This window comes from Anser anser (assembly GCF_964211835.1).
Source record: "Anser anser genome assembly, chromosome: 30".
In the NCBI taxonomy this organism is placed as follows: Eukaryota; Metazoa; Chordata; class Aves; order Anseriformes; family Anatidae; genus Anser; species Anser anser.
In genome coordinates this window covers 2106837-2130604 of record NC_139751.1, presented here as the reverse complement: position 1 = coordinate 2130604, position 23768 = coordinate 2106837, and the positions used below count along the sequence as shown (strand labels likewise).

At 68.5% G+C, this 23768-nt stretch overlaps 5 protein-coding genes across 18 annotated transcripts in view; 3 read left to right on the top strand and 2 right to left on the bottom strand.

Moving 5' to 3' along the window:
* Positions 1-4516, top strand: part of VDR (vitamin D receptor) — a 34931-nt gene extending 30415 nt beyond the window's left edge. For all 10 annotated transcript variants that reach the window (XM_083814417.1, XM_083814408.1, XM_083814415.1 and 7 more), the window contains 6 exons: positions 394-578; positions 764-887; positions 1374-1545; positions 2048-2199; positions 2818-2934; positions 3070-4516. In XM_083814417.1, coding sequence (XP_083670543.1) covers positions 394-578; positions 764-887; positions 1374-1545; positions 2048-2199; positions 2818-2934; positions 3070-3329 — 1010 coding nt within the window. In that variant the 3' untranslated portion in view covers positions 3330-4516. The remainder of the gene's footprint in view (positions 1-393; positions 579-763; positions 888-1373; positions 1546-2047; positions 2200-2817; positions 2935-3069) is intronic.
* A 1199-nt stretch (positions 4517-5715) lies between these two features.
* Positions 5716-9358, top strand: MYG1 (MYG1 exonuclease). 2 transcript variants are annotated; one of them, XM_083814405.1, is made up of 7 exons: positions 5716-5931; positions 6844-6956; positions 7045-7204; positions 7358-7507; positions 7585-7707; positions 8592-8773; positions 8888-9358. In XM_083814405.1, exons 1-7 carry the CDS (start codon positions 5758-5760, stop codon positions 9072-9074), a joined length of 1089 nt encoding a protein of 362 aa, XP_083670531.1. In that variant the 5' UTR covers positions 5716-5757; the 3' UTR covers positions 9075-9358. The 2 variants fall into 2 exon arrangements, with proteins under 2 accessions (XP_083670531.1, XP_083670532.1); XM_083814406.1 differs by lacking the exon at positions 7358-7507 and having other exon boundaries at positions 5736-5931.
* Positions 9359-10775: 1417 nt separating this feature from the next.
* On the bottom strand, positions 10776-18796 carry AAAS (aladin WD repeat nucleoporin). Of its 4 annotated transcripts, none has more exons than XM_083814401.1 (19): positions 18534-18796; positions 17867-18001; positions 17654-17781; positions 17203-17261; positions 16966-17057; positions 16607-16653; positions 16046-16144; positions 15583-15783; positions 15208-15351; positions 14839-14959; positions 14271-14395; positions 13946-14006; positions 13702-13792; positions 13065-13158; positions 12865-12932; positions 11804-11885; positions 11384-11468; positions 11015-11151; positions 10776-10898 (listed from the first exon to the last, which is right to left on the bottom strand). In XM_083814401.1, exons 2-19 carry the CDS (start codon positions 17987-17989, stop codon positions 10877-10879), a joined length of 1779 nt encoding a protein of 592 aa, XP_083670527.1. In that variant the 5' UTR covers positions 17990-18001; positions 18534-18796; the 3' UTR covers positions 10776-10876. The 4 variants fall into 4 exon arrangements, with proteins under 4 accessions (XP_083670527.1, XP_083670530.1, XP_083670528.1 ...); XM_083814404.1 differs by lacking the exon at positions 18534-18796 and adding an exon at positions 18494-18517; XM_083814402.1 differs by lacking the exon at positions 15583-15783 and having other exon boundaries at positions 18534-18789.
* Positions 18797-21724: 2928 nt separating this feature from the next.
* SP7 (Sp7 transcription factor) lies at positions 21725-22984 on the bottom strand. Its single transcript, XM_083814407.1, has one exon. It carries the CDS (start codon positions 22867-22869, stop codon positions 21865-21867), a length of 1005 nt encoding a protein of 334 aa, XP_083670533.1. The 5' UTR covers positions 22870-22984; the 3' UTR covers positions 21725-21864.
* Positions 22868-23768, top strand: part of AMHR2 (anti-Mullerian hormone receptor type 2) — a gene marked incomplete at its 5' end in the record, with an annotated part of 9327 nt that continues 8426 nt past the window's right edge. The window contains 1 exon segment of the mRNA XM_083814350.1: positions 22868-22933. Within this exon segment, the coding sequence (XP_083670476.1) occupies positions 22868-22933 (66 nt within the window).

The window sequence follows — 23768 nt, the reverse complement described above, 5'->3', positions numbered from 1 at the left end:
CGCATCGGGCTCCCTCTGTTGTCAGCAGCCGAAAGCGGCGCAGGAGCTGGCTGAACCCACTGGCCCGCGTCTTGCAGGACCAAGATTTCTTCCACCCGAAAGCACAGAGCAAACAGGAGGGCTGCACTCGAGCAAGCACGTGGCAGCGCTGCCGCGACCTCGCCGCACCCGGTCCTCGCCTAGAAGCACCCGAGCGGGCTGGAAACGGCGCCGGTCTCGTATCAGGGAGCCGTGACCGGGCAGGCGAGGGCAGGAGCAGGACGGGGTGACGCGGGTTCAGCGGCGGATTAGCGACGTGGCAGGGATGCTGCTGGCCGCAGCGGTCCTGGGCTGCTTCAGTCTCGTTTTCCCGGCACCTGTTTGTAACGCTCCCCTTCCGTCCCATCCCTGCAGTCATCCTGACGGACGAGGAGGTCCAGAGGAAGCGCGAGATGATACTGAAGCGCAAGGAGGAGGAGGCGCTGAAGGAGAGCCTGAAGCCCAAGCTCTCGGAGGAGCAGCAGAAAGTCATCGACATCCTCCTGGAGGCCCACCACAAGACCTACGACCCCACGTACTCCGACTTCACCAAGTTTCGGGTAGGTGAGGGGAGCGCCAGCCCCGATTCCCCTGCACAGCACCAGCGGCCCCAAGCGGTTCCCACCAACGGCACCTGACCGGTTTCATCCCGTGATCTCTCCTTGGTCATTAAAAAAGTCCCGGTGCAAAAATCTCGATGCTGCAGGCGAGCCCCGTTCCTCACGTCCCGCGCTCTCTCTTCCAGCCCCCGGTGAGAACCAGGTCCAGCAGCAGGGTGGCGGCGCGGTCCTCCTCCATGCTCACCCAGGACTTCTCCTCGGAGGACTCCACCGACGCCTTCGGCTCCGACGCCTTCAGCACGTTCCCCGGTACCGCTCTCACCTCCCCGTGGGGGCTCGGGGTGCCCGTGTGCTACTGCGGGTGGAAGGGGAACGGGTATTTCGAAGTCTGGCCAAGGGTAAAACGCTTGTCTTGCTTCTCCTGGGAAACACGTTTATCTCAAAGAGCCTCCCGGGGGTGTTCAGAGGGCTTTTTGTGAGCTGAAAGCATTAAGTGCTCGGCTGGATCGAGGCCCTCTGTGCGCCTCGTCCCTCCGGGGTAAGGGGAGCGCGAGGGCGAGCGCTGGGCTGCGTCGCTGCTTTGACTTGCTCGCAGCACGGGAAAGGCGTTGAAGGTCCCCCTGCAGGAGTCCCGCAGCTGGCGTGCGACCAGATTGCTCTCCCGGCCCCACTCCTCACGCCCCGCTCTCTCAAACCAGCACAAAGAGCCCCTGGCAGGACGGACACCGCTCCTGCTTCGGGCTGGCGCCGCTGTTCCCTGTGCCCGTGACATCTCCGTCCTCTGACCCCCTCCAGAGTCTGTGGAGCCCCCGATGTTTTCAAACCTGGTCCTGTCCGAGGAGAACGACGAGAGCTCCTCCATGAACATCGAGTTCTCCCACCTCTCCATGCTCCCGCACTTGGCCGACCTGGTCAGCTACAGCATCCAGAAGGTGATCGGCTTTGCCAAAATGATCCCGGGATTCAGGTGAGGTTTTTTGTTCCCAGACCCGGCGTCTGTGGCGGTTTTCTGCCCTCAGGAATTCCGTCCCACTCATTTTTCTCTGTCTCATCTCCAGGGCTCTGTCCCCTTCCCAGCTCTGTTCCTACCTTCGTGTTTTCTTTCTCTCCTCCTTCCCGGGGTTAATCCTTTTCTATCTTTAGCCAGATTCACCCGAGCCGTGTGAGCAAAACGCTTGAGCTTCCGAGAAAGATGCTCAAGGCTCTGCGAGCGGTGCCCCTCCTGGTTTGGGGGGGACCTCAGATCCCCTTTAACCCCAGCCCAGTGAGAGTCAGGCTGGTGCCCGGGGCGCTAGGTGCTGCCCCTCATTAAATGTAGCTGCAGAAACACCCGCTGCTTAATTACCCAGAAATTTGGGGTGAGGGAGAAGCCGGGGTGCCCCCGGCAAGGAGCTGGGGTTACCGCCAGGACCTGGGTGCGTGCCGCTGGTCGCGGCCAGCTCTCACCTCGCCCTCCTGCTGCCGTGCAGGGATCTGACCGCGGAGGACCAGATCGCCCTGCTGAAATCCAGCGCCATCGAGGTGATCATGCTGCGCTCAAACCAGTCCTTCACCCTCGAGGACATGTCGTGGACCTGCGGCAGCGCTGACTTCAAGTACAAAGTCAGCGACGTCACCCAGGGTGAGGGCGCTGCCGGGCCTCCTCCTGCTTGCTGCAGGCCAGGAGACATCACCTGGGGGCCAGCGGGGGGGACAGGGGGTGCAGATGCTGCATATGGACTTTAAATCTCTGCCTGCGCTTGGAAGAGCCTTAGAGTAACGCGGGGATGCCGGGATCCTTGGTGCAAGGGCAGAGATCCCAAAGCAAGGTCCCAAGGAAAGCAGGCAGAGCGCTGGGAGCAGGCACAGGGAGCTGGGAGCTGAGGGCAGGAGCGAGAGCTGCTCGCGGGGTGCTCGGGGCACCTGGTGGGGTGTGTGACGTTCCCGCAGGACGTGGGGCATCCAGAGGTGGTAAGGAGATAATACGCCTGTGGGCTGATTGTCTTTATGGCTTTCAAAATAACCTGCTCCCTGATCTCCTGCCGAGGAGAAAAGTGCAATCAGAAAAAGAAAAAAAAAAGAAAAAAAAAGAAAACAAACAAACAAACAATGTTTGAAGCTGTGTCAGAAGTCCTCTTCCACCGTCCTGCTCCCTTTGCTGCGCTGAAGGAGGAGCTGCAGAGCTCCCCGCTCGTCCCCCAGCTGCCAGAGCCGGGCTCTGGCCCCGGGGGCTCCGTGCTAACGGCTCCTCTCTCCCCAGCCGGCCACAGCATGGACCTGCTCGAGCCGCTCGTGAAATTCCAGGTCGGCTTGAAGAAGCTGAACCTTCACGAAGAAGAGCACGTGCTGCTGATGGCCATCTGCATCCTGTCCCCAGGTAGGACGGCGCTCCAGCTCCCAGCTCCCCAAACCTGCCGGGTTTGGGCCGCATCAATGCCCCCCACCCCACCCAAAAAAAAAAACAAAACGCCCCCCATCCCCTCCTCACCCTTCGTTGTCGGCGTTTCCCTAGATCGCCCCGGCGTGCAGGACACCTCGCTGGTGGAGGCCATCCAGGATCGCCTCTCGGACATCCTGCAGACCTACATCCGCTGCCGGCACCCGCCGCCCGGCAGCCGCCTGCTCTACGCCAAGATGATCCAGAAGCTGGCCGACCTGCGCAGCCTCAACGAGGAGCACTCCAAGCAGTACCGCTGCCTCTCCTTCCAGCCCGAGCACAGCATGCAGCTCACGCCGCTGGTGCTCGAGGTCTTCGGCAACGAGATCTCCTGACTCCCACCGCCGCGGGCCGGGGCGCCCACGACTAAAGGGATAAGTCAGCCTGGCTTCCCCGGGGAGCCCGGGCACGAGGTCGGACACGGAGGGTTTGGTTTCACACTACTGCAGCTCCTGCTTTGGCTCATCCACGGCGGCCGAGGTTTGCTCGCTGCAGAGCGGTCACGGACCAAAATCTGCGCGTTTTTTCCCCCCCCACCACCACCTCCACCGGCGGCTTTTCCGCTCGCGTGCCCCCCGCGAGAGCTGACTTATCCCTTTCTGGATGTTTTTTGAGGCTAGGCCGCCTCGCACCACTTCTTTCTGACCTGAGAAGTCGGGCTGCTTGGGGGGAGAAGCTGGGGGTTTTGCACAGCCGTGGCGCCGGGGAGCTGCTGGCGCCGGCTCCTGCTCCCCTCCAGGACCCGAGGGACCCCCCGCGCTCGCCCCGCTTCCCGCAGGGCGACGCCGACGGGACGGCACACCCCAAATCTCCGCGGGGAAACGCTGCGGCCGTGCTAAAAGCACTCCTCCGAGAGGCAAAATGGGGGAGAAAAACCGTGTCTGGGAGCAGCCAGCCAAGCTGCGATGCGCGTTCCTAACACTACTGCCTTCCCCGGGGGGGGAGCGGAGCTGTTGGGGGGGGGCCTCCTGCAGCCCCCCCCCCCCCCCCCCCGGCCCGTGTCACCCCCTCTGCTGCAGCTCGTGGCGGGGCCGGGCTCTCCGACCACCCGTGGGCTAACGAGGCATCGCCTTAACGATGGAGGTGGGGGCTCGGAGGGGGCACGCTGAGGTTTCCCGTGCACCCGTACTGGGACTTCTGAGGCTGCCCGGGGCACCCCGTTCCCTGCTGTCCCCCCCCCCGCCGGGGTGGCCCTTCGGGTGGGGACAGCGGGAGGGCAGCTCGGGGACCCCGGAGGCCCCCGAAACACGGAGCAGAGGTGGAGGAGAGCAGGGGGAGCCTCGGTCCCAGCGGGCCCCTCAGCACCGATACCCAGCCACGGCCGCCCCTCCGCGGGACACCGGGGCCTGGCCCCCAGGGACAGCGGTGCCACCGGCGCGGGGACGGGCGGCCGTGCACTTTGGGGGGGGGGGGGGACAGGGACACGACATCGGGTCGGTTGCTGCAGCCGCCGCCGCCGCCACGTGCTGCTCTGTGCAAATAAATATCGCTTGGGAACGGCGCCCGGGCTGGTTTTTGGGGCTGTCTGTCTCTGTCTGTCCGTCCGTCTGTCCGTGCAGCACCGTTCCCGTCCGTCCGTCTGGGTTTGTGTCAGCGTGGGGCTGCTGGAGGCGTCCGTGTGTCTGGCCGGGCTGTCCGTGTGCCCACCCGTGCGCAGGCGTGGCTGTCCGTGTGTCCGTCTGTCCCCGTGTCCTTCCATGTCCCCGTGTCCCCATAGCTCCCATGTCCCCCATTCTCCGTCCTTGTGTGTCCCTGTGCCCCATGCTTCCCTTGTCCCCCCCATGTCCCCCCATGTCTGTTCTGTGTCCCTGCTCCCCATGTCCCCGTGTCCATGTCCCTGCGCCCCATGCTCCCCATGTCCCCCCCCATGTCCCCCCCATGTCCCAGTGTCTGTGCCCCCCATGGTCCCCCCATCTCCCAGTGTCCGTGTCCCCCATGTCCCCCCTGTGTCCCCATGGTCATTTTGTGTCCATGCCCCTCACACATCCCCCCATGTCCCCGTGTCTGTGTCCCATGCTCCCCATGTCCCCCCCCATGTCCCCCCGTGTCCCCCCCATGTCCCAGTGTCTGTGTCCCCCATGGTCCCCCCGTGTCCCTGTGTCCATTCTCCCTGTGTCCGTGCCCCCATGCTCACGTCCCCCCCTCGTGTCCCAGTGTCCGTGTCCCATGGGGTCCCCCCATGTCCGTTCTCCCCATGTCTGTGATCCCTGTGTCCCCCAATGTCCCCCCATGCCCCCCGTGTCCCCCCAATGTCCCCCCCAATGTCCCCGTGTCCCCCAATGTCCCCCCATGCCCCCCGTGTCCCCCCAATGTCCCCCCCAATGTCCCCGTGTCCCCTAATGTCCCCCCATGTCCCCAATGTCCCCCCACGTCCCCCCTTATCCCTCCATGTCCCCCCCATGTCCCCCCGTGCCCCCCCATATCCCCGCCCTCCCCCCCCCCGCGCGGTTCTGCGCACGCGCAGTAGCAGGAGGCGGGAGCCCCCTCCCCACCACCACCACTTGACGCATGCGCGGGGCGGCAGGGCGGGGGGACTCGGGGCGCGGCTCGGCGCATGCGCAGAGCAGCCGGGCGTCGCTGGGGGTGGGGGCGTGACCGCGGGCGAGGCCGGCGCATGCGCAGTTAGAAAGGGCGAGGGCGGGGGCCGGCTGGGCGGGGCTCAGGTGGGCGGGAGAGGGCGCGTGCGCAGTCAGCGAGGCGGTGTCGCGCGTGCGCAGTCGGGGGAGGGGGGGGGAACCGGGGCCGGGCCGCGCACGCGCAGTGATGCGCCGCGCCGCGCGGGCTTTTCCCGTCATGGCGGCCGCCGGTACCTGGAGCGGGGCCGGGCCCAAGCGGCCTCGGCCCGGCCCCGCGCCGCGCATCGGCACCCACGACGGCACCTTCCACTGCGACGAGGTGCTGGCGTGCTGCCTGCTGCGCCTGCTGCCCCAATACCGGGTACGGCCCGGCCCGGCCCCCGCCCGGGCCCCGTGAGGGAGCCGGGGCCGCCCCCGCCCGCCCGGGCCCAGCCGGTGTCGCCGTTTGGGCCCCGGCCCCCTGTGGGGACCGCGGTCGTAGCGCGGGGCCGCTCTGGGGTCTCCCCGGGGACCCCTCGGGGGTCGTGGGGACACCTGGGGGCCACCCTCGGGGTCTTTGGGGCAGCCCTGGGGTCCCCCAGCCCCCCCCTTGGTGTCCTGGGGGCCTCCCTGGGGTCCCCGCGGTCCCCTCGGGGTTCTTGGGACCACCTGGGGGCCACCCTGGGGTCCCCTGCCCCTCCTCGTGTCCTTGGGACCACCCCGGGGCCATCCTGGGGCTCCTAGTGTCCCCTCAGTGCCCTTGGTCCCACTGGGAGGCCACCCTGGGGTCCCCCTTCCCCCCCTCAGTGTCCTTGAGACCACCTGGGGGCCACCCTTGGGTCCCCTCTTCCCCCTCGGTGTCTTTGGGACCACCCCGCCCCCCCCCAGTGTCCTTGGACCCACCCGGGGGCCACCCTGGGGTCCCCTGCCCCCCCTTGGTGTCCTTGGTTCTACCTGGGGGCGATCCTTGGGGTCCCTTGTCCCCCCTTTGGTTTCCTTGGGGCCACCCTGGGGTCCCCCATCCCACCTCAGTGTGCATGGTCCCACTTGGGGGCCACCCAGGGGTCCCCGGTCTTCCCTTAGGGTCTCTGGGTTCACCAGGGGCTACGTTCAGGGTCTCTGATCTCACCTGGGGGCCACCCTGGGGTCCCCCCTCCATGTCCTTGGGACCGCCCTGGGGTCCCCAGCTTCACCCAGGGGCTGCAATCGGGGTCTCCGATCTTACCTGGTGGCCACCCTGGGGTCCCCACTCCCCCCGGAGTTCCCCCCCGAGCCTCACCCCGTGCCCCCGCAGGACGCGGAGGTGGTGCGCACCCGGGACCCCGAGCTCCTGGCCGAGTGCGACGTGGTGGTGGACGTGGGGGGCGAGTACGACCCTGAGAGGCACCGCTACGACCACCACCAGAGGTGAGGCCCCCCCTGCCCCCCCCCCCCCAACGCTGGGCTCCCCAGTTACGGGGGGGGGCCCTTGGGGCTGAGCCCGCCGCCCTCGCAGGTCCTTCGCCCAGTCCATGCACAGCCTCCAGCCCAGCAAGCCCTGGACCACGAAGCTGAGCAGCGCCGGCTTGGTTTACTGCCACTTCGGCACCCAAATCCTCGCCAACCTCCTGGGGCAGCCGGAGGACGGCCCCGCGGTGACGGCGCTCTACGATAAGGTACGGGGCGGGGGCTCCCGCCCGCCAGCTTTCCCCGCGGCTTCCCCTTCAGGGGTGACCCCGTAAAAGAGGGGGCCGCTTCCTCCCAGTGCCTGGTGCTTGTTCCAGGCGGGGCTGACCCACCCCCCCCGTCCCCCCCCACCTCGTCCCCAGCTCTACGAGAATTTCGTGGAGGAGATCGACGCCGTCGACAACGGCGTGGCGCAGGCGGACGGGGAGCCCCGCTACGCCCTCACCACCCACCTCAGCGCCCGCGTGGGCCGCCTGAACCCCCGCTGGAACGACCCCGACCAGGACACCGAGGTGGGGGCGGGGGGTGGGGACGCGGGGACGCGTTCCTCGGGGCCACTGCTGACCCCCCCCCCCCCCTGCGTCCCCAGGCGGGGTTCAGGCGGGCGCTGGAGCTGGTCGGGGGCGAGTTCCTGGACAGGCTGGACTACTACCACCGCGCCTGGCTGCCCGCGCGGGCGCTTGTGGAGGAGGCCGTCCGGCGGCGCTTTGAGGTGCTCCTGGGGCTGGTTTGGGGGGGGGGGAGGACAGGGGGGGCAGAACGGCGGGGCTGAGCCCCGGGGCCGCGGGAGGCCACGTGCCCTCGCTGTGAGCCTCCCCGCACAGCCCCGTAGCCGGGGGGCATGGCCCTGCGCCCCGTATCCCTGCATCCCCTGCGCCCCATATCCCTGCGCCCTCTGCACCCCATAGCCCTGCACCCCCTGCAGCCCATATTCCTGTGCCCCATAGCCCTGCACCCCACATCCCTGCACCCCATGCACCCAATATCCTTGCACCCATGTCCCTGCACCCCATATCCCTGTGCCCCCTGCACCTCATATCCCTGCACCCCATAGCCCTGAGCCCCATATCCCTGCACCCCCTGCACCCCATAGCCCTGCACCCCATAGCCCTGCACCCCATGCACCCCATAGCCCTGCACCCCATATCCCTGAGTTCCCTGCACCCCGTATCCCTGCGCCTCTTGCACCCTATATCCCCGTGCCCCATACCCCTGCGCCCCATAGCCCTGCGCCTGTTGCACCCCATATCCCTGCACCCCATATCCCTGCGCCCCCTGCGCCCCGTTTCCACGCACGTGACCCCCCAGCACCCCACTATCTGCTCGCACCCACCCCGTACACCCTCGTATCCATGACCGTGCACCTCCCCGTGCCCCAACACCGCTCCCTGCGCACCCCAAAATTCCCCTCTATGTTTTCCCCCCCCCCCACGACTGTGCCGGGACTGGGGTGGGGGAGGCAGCTCTGCCCTCCGGGTGGAGGGAGGGAAACCGAGGCACGCAGCGGTGCTGGGGGGGAGGGGGGGCCGCGTGGGCAGGACCCCCCTCTCCCCCCTCCCGGTGCCGCGGCGCCGTCACGCCGCGGTCCCCCTGCAGGTGGACGCGAGCGGGGTGGTGCTGGAGCTCCCGCGGGGCGGCTGCCCCTGGAAGGAGCACCTCTTCGGCCTGGAGAAGGAGCTGGCTCTGCCCGAGCCCCTGCTGCTGGTGCTGTTCCCCGACCGCGGCGGGCAGTGGCGGGTGCAGAGCGTCCCGGCGGGGCCGCACACCTTCGAGAGCCGGTGAGCCCCGTGCCGCGGCGTGTCCCGCGCGGCCCCGTGCCAGGAGGGGACGGGATTTCACCCCGCAATTGCCCTTTTTTTTAAATTTTTTTTTTCCTCCCCCCCCCCGTGCAGCCTTCCCCTCCCCGAGCCGTGGCGGGGGATCCGCGACGAGGCGCTGTCGCAGCTCGCCGGCGTCCCCGGCTGCGTCTTCGTGCATGCCAGCGGCTTCATCGGCGGCAACCGCACGCGGGACGGGGCGCTGGAGATGGCCCGCAGGACGCTGGCGCTGCGGCGAGGGGCAGGAGAGCAAAGTGGATGAGCTCCCCGGCAGGGGGAACCCCAAAAAGATCCTCCCCCCGCCCCCCCAGGACTGCCGCGGGGGCAGAGCGGGGTCGCAGCCGGACGCTGAAGCAGCGGCGCTGGGGTTTTACTGGTCCCAGTTGCAGCGTTGGATTGGTGCGGGCGCAGAGACCTGAGCGAGAGGATTTTGGGATCCGGCGCTCTGAAGCTTGCCCCCGTTCCTGTTCCGCACCTGCTGCCCACCGGTCCCCAGACCCAAGACCAGTAAAAACCAGTGCGGTCCCATTGCCGTTACTGCCCTGGCAGCTGGGGGGTGATGGTGGGCACCCCAGGGAGCGGGGGGGCACAGTGGGGCTGGGAATCGGGGCGCAGAAATGGGTGAAGGCGTCAAAACCCCCCCCCCCGTGTCCCCCCGTCCCATCTGGCGTCACCGGCCAGCTGTCCTGGGGGGGGGGGGGGACACAGGGCCCCCCCCTGCTCCCAGCACGGCTCCGGGACGATGCGGGGGGCGGCCTGGCTGCTCCTGCTGGCTCTGGGGCTGCCCTGCTGCCCCCGCCGCCCGCTGGGGGGGCCCCGGGGGCCGCCCCCCTCCGGGGGCCGCAACGAGACGGTGACGGGGAGCCGGTGGGCGCGGGCACCGGACGCGGCGGCGCTGGCGGCCGTGGGCGGGTGGCTCGGTGCCCTCCTCGCCTGCGTGGGCCGGTTCGTGCGGAGGAACCGCGCTGAGACCCGGCTGCACCTCGAGTACCTCCGGGCGCTGCCCTGCGAGCGGCCGAGCCCCAAGGAAGAGGAGGAGGAGGAGACGCTCAGCACCGTCCTCTGACGCGCCGTGGGCAGGAGGCGGCAGCGGCGCCTGAAAATTGGGCTGAAAACTCGGGCCCCAGCGGCCGGAGCGGGTTCGTACCCCGTTTTTTTTACCCCCTGGCCCCCTGCCGCCCCCGCTGTCCCGGCACGGCCCCGGCCAGGAGCTGGCTGCTGCCCTCCTGCCCCCAGGGTGGAGGGGATTGGGGGGGGGGGGAAACAGGGTCCCTGCCCCACTTTGGGGGGTCCTGGGGGCGGTTGCAGAGCTGGGGGGGGAGCAGGACCCTCCTCACCATGTCCTGCCCCCCCCTCCAGGCTTTAGGAGGGCGATTACAGCGTAATCCCAGGGATTAACCGAGTGTAATCCCGAGCTTCGCCACGCTGCCCCTCACAGCTAATCCCTCCTCCAGGCCCATCTGCTCCCCAAAAAAGCTTCCGCGCTGGCCGGGCTCATGTGGGCCAGCACGAGCCCCCCCACCGGGGACCCCCCCTCACAGCCCCCAGGCTGAGCCGAATGGGCGCAGAGCCAAAATTTTGGGTTTAAGTGAGCTGCCGAGCCTTTGTTTCACTTCAGGTGGTTCCTTACACCCTCGGGGCGAAGCCAAACAGCTGCATTTTGGGGCAAGGACCCCTCCAGCCCTGGGGGCAGCCCTTGTTTAACCCCAAAGCAAAGCCCAGCCCCCCCCCCCCGTACAGCACCGAGAGCACCCAAACCCTGCGGTGGGTGCCTTGGACCTGCTTTAATTATTAATTAAGGCACAGAGGGGGGCCGGCTGGGCGCAGGCTCCCCTCCGGCCCCACGGAGCACCAAAACCAAACCCAGGCGGGCGCAGCTCCAGGAGCACGCTCCCCACCACGCTTCCGAGGAAAATCCAACGCTGCTTTTGCGCGAGGAAAAAAGCGAGGCGCGGAGAAGGCAAGGGGGGGAGGAAGAGTCACCTTTAATCCGAACAGCGCCGGCCCCCCCGCGCCGCCCACCCCGTCGGGCGGCTGCGGGGACCCGCAGGGGCTGGCACGAAGTCACTCGAGCCCCCGTCGGGTCCTGGGAGGGGGGGGAAGAAGGACCCGCAGCTGAGCGCAGGGAGGCGGCGGAGGGAACGTCCCAGCACCAACTTTTGGGGAACGGGAGCTGCGGGGGGGGGACGTGGCGGGGCTCACAGCTCCGAGAAGAGCGGCTGCTCCCGCACGCTGGCGCTGGGCATGGCCACGACGGGGCTGCGGCTGGGGCTGGCGCGGGGGACGCGGGCGCTCACGAAGAAGAAGGGGACGTGGCTGATCTTCCCCGTGGACCAGCACTGGAAGGAGACGCGAGGAGGTCAGCGCCACCGTCCCGCACCCACCCTGGAGCGACGGGATGAGGCCCGGCGCTCCCCGGGACCCAGGCGAGGGCGCCTTCCTCGCCCTCTGCCCGTGCGGGGACATTTTGGGGACATTTTGGGGACACAGACCCCGTGCTGCAGCCCCCGTATTTCTCACGGAGGTACAGGGAGCCGCAGGAGGCGCTGCCCAACGCCCAGCCCCACTCACCACGGTCAGGAGGGCGCCCTTCTGGAAGCAGGGGTGGAAGGCGATGAGCTGGGGCCGCGCGTCCTGCTCGCCCCGCAAGAATCCGCTGCCAGGGGAGGAAAAGCCGCGGTCAGCGTCCCCACGGGGCCGGCGCCACCGCCCCCGTGCTGCAGGACGGCTCCGGGTCACACCAGCGACACGCAGCCTGGGGTTAAGGGGCGTCTCTGGCTGCGCTGCGGGCAAGGGCAACCCCAAAGAAAGGGTTTTGAGGGTAACATGGCCAAAATGGAAGCAATTCTGGGGGAAAAGGGGGCGCCGGAGGAGGAGCGCAGGACGGCAGCGTCTTCCCCCTCTTCCCCACCACGTCCCACGGGTGGGCAGCAGCCAGGCAGCCCCCGGCGCCGCAGGAGGCCCCCCCCCCCCCCACCGGGCGCTACGCACCAGGGCAGGAGCTCGAAGACGGGGCTGTTGCGGGTACGAAACACGGCGACGACCGTCTGGCTGCCGGGGGAGTCAGGATTCCCTGCGAGAGGGCAGGAGAAGCGGCCGTGAGGATTCCCCGGGTCCCAGGGGCGCGCCGGTGCCGGGCTGGGGACAGCAAAACTGGGCTGGCCATGGGGGACGGCCAGAGGCAGCCGGGCGCTGCGGAGCACGGGGCAGGGGGAAAGCCGGCTGCGGAGCTCATCTCCTTCGCGCTGAGGCAAGCAGGAGCCCAGGACGGCGCTTTCAAAGCCCCGTCAGTGATCGTAAAGGACAGCCCCGAGGCCCTCAGGCAGGCAAATTCGGTGGAGCAGGGTTTGGGCGCCAGCTGAGGCGGCTCCTTTCGAAACGCCCCAGCCTTCCAGGGGCGATGTGGGGGCCCCGTCCCTCGAACGCAGCGGTTATTTTCCACCCCACCGGTTCCTGCACCCGGAGCCTCGCAGGACCTACGCCTGCGGGCACAGAGGACTGGGGGGGGGGGGGGAGCCAGCTGCGGGAGTCCTGGGACCCTCCAAGGTTTTCCCCCCCTGGTTTCTTCCCCACCCAGCTTGAAGCAGGACTAAATAAAAGCGGCCGAGCTCAGGCCCTCTCCCCGCCGGCAGCTTGCGTCCCCAGCGCCGCTTTTCGGGGCTCTCTCAAAGGTCTGCTTTGTCTCGGGGCGGCGCTCACCCCGGCTGCAGCCAGGAGGGCCTGAATGCCTCGATTATCCCCGGGGCCGCTCCTCCGACGGAGCCAAGAGGCCCGGTGGGGCTTGAGGCGCAGTGTGGGCGCTGCGGGAACACGGAGAGCTCACGGCAGGGGTGGGCGAGGGGACTGATCCTGCTGGGAGCGAGGAGGGGACGGAGCTCCCTCGCCAGGGGACGCAGGGGAGCAAAGTCCCGGTGGGGAAGGAAGGGGAGAGGGCAGGCGCTGCCTTGCTGGCCCCTTGCCCCTCTGGGGTTCACCCCCAGCCTGCTAGAATGGGGATTTTGGGGTGAAATCGGCGAGGATGAGCCCGCGCCGGGGCGGCACCTTGCCGTTACCTCTGATGATCGCCGCCAGCCGCTCGCCGGTGGGGTCCCACACCATGGAGTGCACTTCTCCCCCGATCCTGGAACCCGCAGGAGCACGGTGAGCCCCCAGCCAACGGCCCCCACGCCGGGGGCTGCTGGCAAGGGGGGCACAAACCCCCTCCGCCCCCCCCCAAGCGTTGTGCTGGGGGAACGGGCACGGGCAGACCCACCTCTCCTCCCCATAGAGCGTCTCGAAGGTGGTCTCCGACAGGTCTGCCACGATGGAAGCTGTTTTCGAGCCCCCCACTTGCCCCTGCATCTCCCCTGAAAGAAAAAGTCCCAAAGAGCCCGCTCGCGACTGGCTTCCCGTTCCAATCACCGCCCTAAATCACACTCCTCGTTCCAGCACGACACCCAATTTCTGTTTCCTACAGCAGCTGCGTAGGAACCCCACTGCTGTCCCCGCAGCATCTGCCTGTGTTCGGGGTGGCGGACAGGGAAGGCTTTTCCCTCGACAAGCGTGAGGAGCAGCTGCCTTCGTGGAAAAAAGCCACGTGAGCTGGGCACTGGCATTGTAAAAGCTTCCCTGCAAACTGTGACTGTAAGGTCGCAACTTGAAGCAAGGAGCAACAAAAAGGGGGAAAAATTTGACACCAAGCTGCGTTTTGAGAGCCCCCAGGAACCTGCTTCTTCCACACCCTTCCCCGCGTGTCCTGGCTTTGCCCCCAGCAGGCAGGGAACCTCACCCAACGAGCGAAAAGCCTTTGTGGCCAACCCCAGCCAGGGCTGAGAGCAAGGCAACGCCTCAGGGACCCAGCGCTGGCTCTTGGAGAGCGTCGCGGCGCCGGCTGGCTCGGGCAGACTCACCCCTGTACTCGGAGAAGGACAAGGAGTAGATGACGGACTCGCCCAGCACCGTGAAGAGCAGCCGGCTGCCGTCGGGACTCCAGCACCCCGTCTGCAGGGCACAGAGGCACGTTAGCGCCCGCCGCCAGGGCTGGGGGAGCTGGCAGCTCGCGAGCGCCTTTCTGGAGCCAGCTGGACGCGGGGAGGGTTACCGAAACACCCCGCGCGGCTGGGAAACGCCCGCTGGCGGCCGACGCCGTCCTACCTGGCAGCGCCCTTTGATCGTGGGCCACCTCTCGCACGTCCACATCTGAGCCTCCCACACTCTGGAAGAGAAGCAGGCCGACATGAGCACGACAGACTACGGGGACCTGCCCCGCTTCTGCCTCTCTGAGAGGAGCCTGAGACACCAGACCCAATTAACCGCCAATTTACACCCCCCCCCCCCAGCATCGGTCACGGGGGGAACGGGAGCAGCTAGGACACAAACAAGCCCCTTTATTTAGGGGCAAACGAGAACGGTAACGAGGGCTGAGAGAAAAGAGCTCACGGGGGCAGCAGGGAGGGGAGGAGCAGGACCAGGAGCTCACCTGAACACCGCCGAGGGGGTGGCCGCCAGCACCTTGCTGCCATCGGGTGACCAAGCCAAGAAGGTGACACCGCCGCCCCCAAACCACTGCAGCTGGACGCAGTTCTCCGTGGACACGTCCCACACCTGGAGGGGGGGCACAGCAGGGCTGGGAGGGTAGCTGGATACTGCACGGGAGGCTGCGCAGCCCTGCACCCGCCGGGACGGCTCCTGACATCAGCCAGAGCCGAAATGGGACGCTGCGAAGGGCTGCGAACGGATCGGGGAACGCGGTCTGATGCTTTCAGAGCTGAGTGCCCCAAATTCAGGCGCTCAACCACCCCCTGAGGAAACCCAAGTTCAAATTCAGGACCTAAAGCACCCCCTGAGGAAACCCAAGTTCAAATTCAGGACCTAAACCTCCCTCTGAGGAAACCCCGTCCGACCCCAGCGGCCGCACAGCCTCCGAGGTGGCCCAGCAGTGGGCTGGCAGCTCCAGACCCCGACCGAATGAAGCTCCCCTGACCAAACAAAGCCCCCCATGACCAAACGAAGCCCCCCCCCACCAAACGAAGCCCCCCCCAGCTCACCAGCATGGCCGTGTCCACCGGCGAAGCCGAGAGCAGCAGCCCCCCGCTGGGGGCCCACGCCAGGCTGGTGACGGGGCCGTGCCCGGGGTAGGAGAGCACCTGGGCGCAGCCGGACGAGGGCCTGGAGGGAAGGAAAGGAGGAAAAAAAAAAAAAAAAATAAACCCAGCTGCTGGCGCCGCACCCCAAAGCCTGGCACCCCAAAGCCTGGCACCCCAAAGCCTGGCACCCCAAAGCCTGGCACCCCAAAGCCTGGCACCCCAAAGCCTGGCACCCCAAAGCCTGGCACCCCGGCAGGACGACGCCGGCCTGGTTTAACCCCGAGCCAACCGAAAGGGGCCGGCGGCAACCCCCCGGGGGGGGGCTGGCACCTGGTGGAGAGGGAGGTGGGGTCCAGGTGCCACACCAGGACGCAGCTCTGGCAGGCGACGGCGAGGATGGAGGCGCACAGCGGCTTCCAGGCCACGGCGGCCACGTTCCTCTGCAGGCGGTGCTTCAGCGAGGGGATGGTGGCGCTGAGGAGGAGGAGGAGGAGAAGAGCGTGATGAAGGGCAAGCGGGGGGGGGATCGGAGCGCTCACACCGCCCGGGGGGCCGTCTCCCAGGGTCCTCTCTCCAGCTCTGACCGCAGTGGGGTGCCTAAAAGCCTACGGTGAGGGTGCCCCGCTGTGACCTGCTTCCTTCGGGAGGGGAGGGGACAGAGGGGACCCCAGCCAGGTGACACCGGTGCGGCGAGCCGGAGCACACCTCACGTGGTTAAGCGCCAAGCCCCGTGCTCCCCACAGCCCCGGCCCGGGGTGAGCTCTGGCACTTGCGGGCTTGAAATCCCAGCTGGGGGAGAGCGGCTCAGCGGGGAAGCGCTGGGGGGGCCGCAGAAGGAGCCGGGAGAGTCGTCTCTTAAGGAGGGCTTTACACGCCTGCTGAGACACGCCAGGGGGGCAGGGAGACCTGGAGGAGAAAGGAGGCTGGAGGACACCCGGGAGGCTGCTCCACCTGCCCACGCGCTGCAGGGAGGGGAAGGAAACCCGAGCTCGAGGCTGGAGATCCTGGGAGGCGCCCTGGGGGAGCTCCTGCAAAGCTCTCGGGACGGACGGTGCCAACGGGAGCGGAGCTTGAGCACGCGCGGGGACGGGGGCGCTGGAGGAGCCCGGGGAACGTGCTGGAGGTGGCTTCGGGAGGGTGGGACGGGGGCAGGCAGCAGCCTCCTCACCTGCTCGAGTTGTACACCCGGACGGAGTCATCCAGAAGCGCCACCGCGAACTTGCTGGTGTGCGGGTGCCAGGCGAAGGCGCGCACGGTGCAGCCGGTCCTGCGGGGACGGACGGGGCAGGGCGAGCGGTGGCAGCGGCCCAACGGCCCCACGGCCCCGCCGCCACCACTCCGCAGCGCCCCGAGGCCAACAAAGGCAGCTCCCAAAAAGTCACCGCTGAAATAAACCCAACCCTTCCCTTTCGCCGCTCGGCAGGGTCACTTTCTCTGCTAAATTCCCGGTTCTGGCAATTATTCGCAGGCCCTGCCAAGGAGCTGGTTAACAAACAGGCAGCAGCTGTCGTTTGGGGGAATTTTCCGTGCCCTGGTTACGTTCGGTGCTGCTTCTACATGCGCGCAGCACCGGGGCACGCTCTGCCTCCTGCCAAAGTACCCAAACGGAGCAGCGCAGGACGTTCCCCCAGCCTCCCCTCACTGGGAGCACAGAAAATCGGGCTGACCCCGTCCTCCAGGCGGGGCCGTGCCTGCCGAGGGGGCGACGCGTGCACAGCTCAGGACTCACCAGTCGACCGCCTGGGAGAAGGCAGCGATCATGTCTTCGCTGGTCAGCTTCAGGGCGAGGGGCAGACGGGGAGAAAAGTTAGCCTGGAGCTGGCAGCAAATCCCTTCCCACCCCCCCCCAGCTCCACGTCGCTCCCTCTGGAGCACTTTGCTGCCCCAACGCCCCTCCGGCACCCGTTGATCTCCCTTTATGGGAGGAAACGGGTGGTGTTTTTAGCTGCCCACCAGCAGGTTGAACATTTCGCTGTGTTTTCAGCCAGAAAGCCCCCACCCGTCCCCCAAAGCAGCCCTCGGAGCGGGGACGTGGCACCGCGTTATCCCCGGTTCCCCCCCGCGCTCCCAAAAAAAAAAAACACTCACCGAGAGGTGGGGGAAGAGGGAGCCGTGCAGGGAGGAGAGCCAGCGGCACACGGCCAGAGCGGAGCTCGAGGCCGTCTTCAACCACTGCAGACCTGCGGAGGGCACGGGGCCGTGGCGCTCCAGCACGGAAGGGGCCGAGAGGCAGGGACGGGCACGACGGGACGGCCACCGGGGGAGCGAAGCGGGGCCTGGCGAGCTCCCGGAGACGTCCCGGCCCCGCCAGCAGCCCGCACTCACCCTCCTCCTCCTCGGCGCTGGCGATCTCCTTGAGCAGCCCGCACAGCCCCGCGTCCCGCCTGCGGCGGAAAGCCGGGTGAGCCTCCCCCGAGCGCGGCCGCGGGGACACGTCCCCGTCCCAAACCTGCTCCCGGGGCATCTCCCCGTGCCTGCTGCGAGGCCCTGAGCCCCCCGGGACCTGCCCCAGCTGCGCCGAGCTCCCTTTCACACCACGAGCCCCCAGTTTATAGCGAGCTGGGGATTCGCCCCCCCTGCATGGAAAAGCCCCAGAGCAGGGCGCAGCCTCCAGAAAAAGGATCCTCCAGGTGGCGTTTAATGGGGCTGGGGGCGGTCACCAGCTGAAAAGGTGGCATGGGGCTGTACCCCCCGGGGCTGTAACCCCTGGAGCCATACCCCCCCAGGGCCCCGCTCCCCTAGGGCTGTAACCCCCCCCGGGGGTGCCGGCACTCACCAAGCGTTGATGCACCTCTTCCAGAGAGCCTCGCGGTGGTGGATGAAGGCCGGCCGGGTGCCGTGCTCCAGCCGGCCGGGCGCTTTCAGGCCGTCCTTGGGCAGGCTGAGGGTGGGCAGCTCCGCCAGCTGCGGGCACAGACCAGGCACCGTGAGCGGGGCCGGGGCACGGCGGGGGCCGCGGGCGGCCCACCCAAGGTGGGGGGGGTCTCACCTGGCTCTGGAAGGCGAGCGGCAGCGGCTCGCAGAGGCGGCCGCACACCAGGACGTTGTTGAGCTCGTACAGCGTGGCCATGCCCGGGGGCGGCGGCGGGGGGAAGAGCCCCAGGGAGCACATCCTGCGCCGGGCCTGCGGGGAGAGGAGCGACCGGTCCCGGTCCTGGTCCCAGCCTGGGTCCCCGGTCCCCAGCCCTGTCCCTTCCCCGGTCCCAGTCTCGGTCCCGAGTCCCCGGCCCTGCCCCTGCCCCTTCCCCGGTGCCGGTCCCGGTCCCCAGCCCTGTCCCTTCCCCGTCCTCAGTCTCCACTCCCCGGCCCCGGCCCGGTACCGTCCCCGTTCCCGCTCCCCGGCCCCATTCCCGGTTCCACTCCTGCCCCTTCCCCGGTGCCGGTGTCCCGGCCCCTGCCCTGCCCCTACCCCCACCCCGGTCCCGGCCCTTTCCCGGTCCCCTCGGCCCTGCCCTGTCCACAGTCCCCGGTCCCGGTCCCGGTCCTGCCCCGGCCCTTCCCCGGTTCCGATCCCCTGCCCCCGGCCCTGCCCCGTCCACAGTCCCCGGTTCCCGGCCCCGGCCCCGGTCCCGGTCCCGGCCCTGCCCCTTCTCCGGCCCCGGCCCTTTCCCGGTACCAGGCCCTGCCCCGTTCGTGGGCCCCGGCCCCGGCCCTACCGGTTCCCGTTCCCGCTCCGGTTCCTGCTCCAGCCGCCGCCGCCGGCTCCCCGCGAGGCCCAAACGGCGCCGCGCGCGCTCCCCGCGGGCGGTTGGGGGGGGCCTTAAAGGGGCCGCGGCTCCTCGGCGGGTTCGGGGAGCACGGCGGGGCCGGCCCCGTGCTCCCGCCGGGTTCCCCTCCCGGGTGTGTTTCTTCTCCCCAGACGAGCTCTGTGCGGGACGCTGGGGGCACCCCGTGCCGCGGCGGGAGCTGAGATATATGGGGGGGACCGCTCGGGGAGGGCGTTGCCCCTTTAAGGGAGGCGGCGCGCGGCCGCGGGGGCGGGAAAGCAGCACGTGGGGGCCGGCGGCGGCGGCGCGCCCCCCGCACGTGGGGGCCTGAGTGGGGCCAGCACCCCCACGGGCTGGGGTCCCCTGGGTGCCCGGGTCCCATGGGTGCCTGTATAGGAATACCCCCTTACTGGGGTCCCCCGGGTGCCCAGGTCCCAGGGGTGCCCATATGGGAACACCCCCCTGTAGGGGTCCCAGGGGTGCCCATATGGGAACACCCCCCCCCATTGGGGTCCCAGGGGTGTCCATATGGGAACACCCCCCCCCATTGGGGTCCCAGGGGTGCCCATATGGGAACACCCCCCCCATTGGGGTCCCAGGGGTGCCCATATGGGAACACCCCCCCCATTGGGGTCCCAGGGGTGCCCATGTCTTGTGGGTGTCTATATGGAAACACTCCCCTATTGGGGTGCCCTGGTCCCATTGGTGCCCATATGGAAATACTCTCTATTGGGGTCCCATGGGTGCCCAGGTCCCTGGGGTGCCCGTATGGGAATATCCCCTACTGGGGTCCCACAGGTGCCCATGTCCAGCGGGCTCCCATATGGGAACACCCCCTATGGGGATCCCATGGGTGCCCATACGGGAACACCCCCTGTTGGGGTCCCAGGGGTGCCTGCAACCCCCAGCACCGAGGTCCCACGGGTGCCGTGCACGCCCCGCTCCCCCCAGCCCAGCCCCTCCGGCTTGGAGCGCTCCCAGCTCCTCTTCGTGGGCTCTCATTTTCCTTCCCTCCCGTTTTCGGCTCGCTTTTATTATATTTATCTCTGTGTTTGCCTTAGCGGCCGCAGAAGTTATTTTAATTTTTTCAGGATATTAAATAAACGCTCTGGCGGAGGGGGCTGCGGCGGGAGGCCCTGCATTCCTCACCCGTTACGGAGCGAGCGGGGTTTGATAGGAGACAACGATTTGGACGGCGCCGATCGCTGGAAGACATCAGAGCCACCGCAGGGCTGGCGTGGCCTCGCGGCTTCCCTTCGCTGGGACGCAGCGGCGGGAGCCGAGCCCCCCCCCCCCAAAAAAAAAAAATCCACCCCACCCCACCCCGGGGGGTTCGGGAAACCTCGCGCTGCCGTGGGGGGCTCTGGGGGGGCCGTCGGAGCGGGGCGAGGGTGGGTTTGGGCTCCCCGTGGTTTGGGGAGGCTCCGGTCGGGGTTTGGCTCAGGGACGCGGCCGGATGCGCTCGGCGCCCGTTGGCACCGGCCCACCCACGGCGAGCAGCGTTTTGGGGGGAAAAACCCCTAAAAAAGCCAACTTGTGTCTAGAGGGGGAGCGGCGGTGGGCGGTCATCGTGCAAGCTGGCGCCCGCCATCCCAAATGCAAGGCCCGAGGAGGTGGCAGAGCCATCCTGGGGACGGCGTTGTCACCCGCCGCGGCACCGCGTCGCCCCGGCTGGGGACATCCCCGTGCCTCAGTTTCCCCTGGGCACCCCTGGGTCCCTTCCAGCCGCGGTGACTCAGCGCGCGGTGGCACACGTGGCCGGGGGTGGTGGCACCCGGGGCCCCGCCACGCTGGCACGGGGACCTGCCGCCGTCCCCGTGGGCGCTGGGACGGGAGGCGGCCGAGCACGAGGCCGCTTCCGCCTTCCTCTGCCTTTTTCCGTGGCTTTTTTGGGTTTTGCAGAAAAAAAAAAGAAGAAAAAAAAAAAGCCCCAAAATGGGGCTCGGTGCTTCAAAGCCCTGGCAGGAACCCAAGGCGCTGGGGTTGCTCGGTGAGGATGGGTGTGGGGGCGCTGCCAGCCCGCGGTGCCCAAAATCCGGGGGTCCTCAGCCACGCGTGGCCCCCAACGCGCCCCGGCGCTGTCACCACGTGTCCCCCGCCGGCCGTGGGGAAACTGAGGCACGGGGCTGGGCTGGGCTGAGCCCGGCAGGATGCTCGCGGGGATGTGCACGCGCGTGTTCCCCTGCACACGCGTGTGATTGTGTGCTCCCATGCATGGATGTCCCTGGGGTTGTTGGACACGGGACTGGGGGCACGCGCGCGTGGGATGTGCCCGCGTGGTCACTGCAGGTGGGGGACCCCGGTGGGACCCCAAAAGCGGCTTGGGGCACGTGGGTGGTCCCTGAGCCTGGGGACATGGGGATGAAGGGACACGGGGACACGGGGACGTAGGGCTATGGGGGTGCAGGGACGTGGGGCAATAGGGACACGGGGTCACGGGGCTATGGGGACGTGGGACCGCAGGGTGCTGGGAACGGGGACATGCAAGGAATGGGGACATGGGGACAGTGGGACCCAGGGCCACGGGGCGATGGGGACACAGAGGGACGAGAGCACAGCGAGACGGGGCCGCCAGGACCCAGGGACAGGGGACAAGGGGACACAACCGGATTGTCCCCAGCACTGCTCACGCTGCGCTGCAGTGAGGGGACGCGGTGACGCCGAGCAGGGACATCCCGTGGGGGCTGGCGGCACTTTGTGGGGCTGGGTCCCCCCCGCACCCACGTCCCCGCGTGCCTCAGTTTCCCCCGGGGAAGGGATGAGGGCAGCACCTGGCGCAGGACATGGGGGCACCGCGCTGCTGTCGCTCCTGGATAATCCCTTTATTGCTTTTATTTTTTTTTTGGGGGGGGGGGGTAGCCAGCTAATGAGGGGGGGTACATCAGCGCCTAACGACCTGGGCGTGCTAACGAGGCGGAGGAGAAGGGGCAAACCCTGTCCCTGAGCTCTGTGCGGGGCCAAGACAGCCGGCGAGGCGAGAAAGGGGGGGGGGGGGGGAGAGACAAAAAGGGGGCGCTCGCCTCGAAAATCCCCCCCCCGGCGCGCCCCCCCCCAGCACTCGGCGAGCCCCCGCCCCGCGCCCCTCGCCATAATTTAAGACATAAATTATAATTTATAACGGGGAGCGGCTGCCGGCCCCGGGAGGGTGTAGGCTTGGCGGCGGGGGGGGGGGGGGGGAGCACCCCGAAATAAATATCCCCGGCGAGGAGGAAGAGGAAGGAGGAGGAAGAGGAGAAGGAGGCGGAGGAGGAAGAGGAGGAGGAGGAGGAAGGCGCGGGGCTCAGATCTCCAGCAAGCTGCCGGCCTCGGGGCTGCCGGCGTCCTTGTCCGGCGAGGCGGCGGCGGGGCGGCGCGGGGAGCCGGGGGGCTGCTCGGCGGCCCCCACGGGCGCTTTGGGGGGGCCGGGCTCGGCGTGGGTCTTCTGGTGCTTGCTGAGGTGGTCGGAGCGGGTGAAGCGCTTGCTGCAGAGCAGGCAGGTGAACTTCTTCTCCCGCGTGTGGGTGCGCACGTGGCGCTCCAGCTCGTCGGAGCGGGTGAAGCGCTTGCCGCAGAAGAGCCAGTTGCAGACGAAGGGCCGCTCGCCCGTGTGCCAGCGCAGGTGGGCCTTCAGGTGCGACGCCTTGCCGTACACCTTGCCGCAGCCGGGGATGTGGCAGCTGTGCACCGGCTTCTTGCGCAGCGCCCCCCCCGCGCCCCCCAGCCGCTCCAGCTCCTGGCAGTTGGGGCAGTCGCAAGCCGCTCGCCCCCCCGGCGAGCCCCCTCCCCGAGGCCCTTTGCCCCCCGCTTCCCCCAAGCCGCTTTTGGGGACCGGGGTGGCGCCGGGACCGCCGGCGTAGGGCGGGGGGTTGAGCGCCCCGAAATCGGAGCCGTAAGCGGGCAGGGGGGGGCTGAGGGCGGGCTGGCCCTGCAGGGAGCCCTGCAGCCCCTCGGCGCCCGCCGGCCCCCCCAGCCAGCCGCCGTTGGGGTGCACGTCCCACCAGGCCGGGGCCGCCGGCCCCGAGCCCCCCGGCAGCCCCCCGCCGATGCCGCCCTTGTACCAGGAGCCGTAGGGGTGCGGCATTTCCAGCGAGGGGTAGACGCCCGGCAAGCAGTCGCCCGATGGGTGCCCCTTGGTCGCCACCACCACCGGGGCACCCAGCACCTCCTGGGTGCCGGCGGGCGCGGGGAAGGGGTGCCCGAAGGGGCCGTAGTCGGGACCGTAGGGACCGGGCGATGCCTGGGGGCTGGCGGAGGGCGAGAGCAGCCCCGGGCCGCTGGGGAAGGCGGCGGTGTAGGAGTCGCCCATGGCGGGGGCACCCAAGGGTGCTGGCGGAGGGGGCGGCCGTCAGCGGGGGCACGGGGCCATGGCGGTCTGCGGGAAGAGGGGAAAAAGGGGGTTAGAAGAGAGGGGAAGGGGGTGCTGGGGGGGTGTGTGGTGATGGGGGGCGCCCAGGGCAGTGGGGCACCCAGCACCGTGCGGCACCTGGTGCAAGGGGACACCCTGTTTTGGGGCACCCAGCACCCATTGCAATGGGGCACCCAGCACCCTGGGCCACCCGGTGCTGTGGGCACTTCGCACCACGGGCACCCCAGCACCACCCAGCACCCACACCCCGACACCCAGCACCACGGGGACACCCACCACCCCTTCCCCGCACCCCCCGTGCCTCAGTTTCCCCCCCAACACCCCCACTGCGGGCACCCCCACCCCCCCCCCGAGCAGGGGCTTCTCCGAGGGCTCGTAGCGAGGCTGTGCCGGCAGCGGGGACCCCCGCAGCCCCCTCCCCGCCGCCTCCCCCCGCTCCCAATCTCGGCTCCTGCTGCCTTTATGGCCTTTTAATCGAATTACGCTGCGGCCTCCCCCTCCTCGGCGACTTCCTCTGCTTTTATTCCCTCCCTGGCTTTCAGCTGCCGCTGCAGCCCCGCGCCGCCGGGCTGAGACCGGGCGTCACGAGCTGCCCCCCGCTGCCAGCACCCCCGGCTTTTCCCTTTCTGTCTTTTTTTTTTTTTTTTCCCCTCCTTTCACCCACTTTGTGGCTTTTTTCAGCTTTTTTTTTTTTTATTTCTTCTTTTTTTTTTTTTTTATTCCTCCCCCTTCCCTCTTTGCCGCGGTTATTGCTCCTATTTTTAAGCCGGCCCCGGCCGCGGCCGCAGCGCGCTCCCGGCCCTCCAAGGATAACAAGGGCCAGGCCTGTGCCCCGGGAA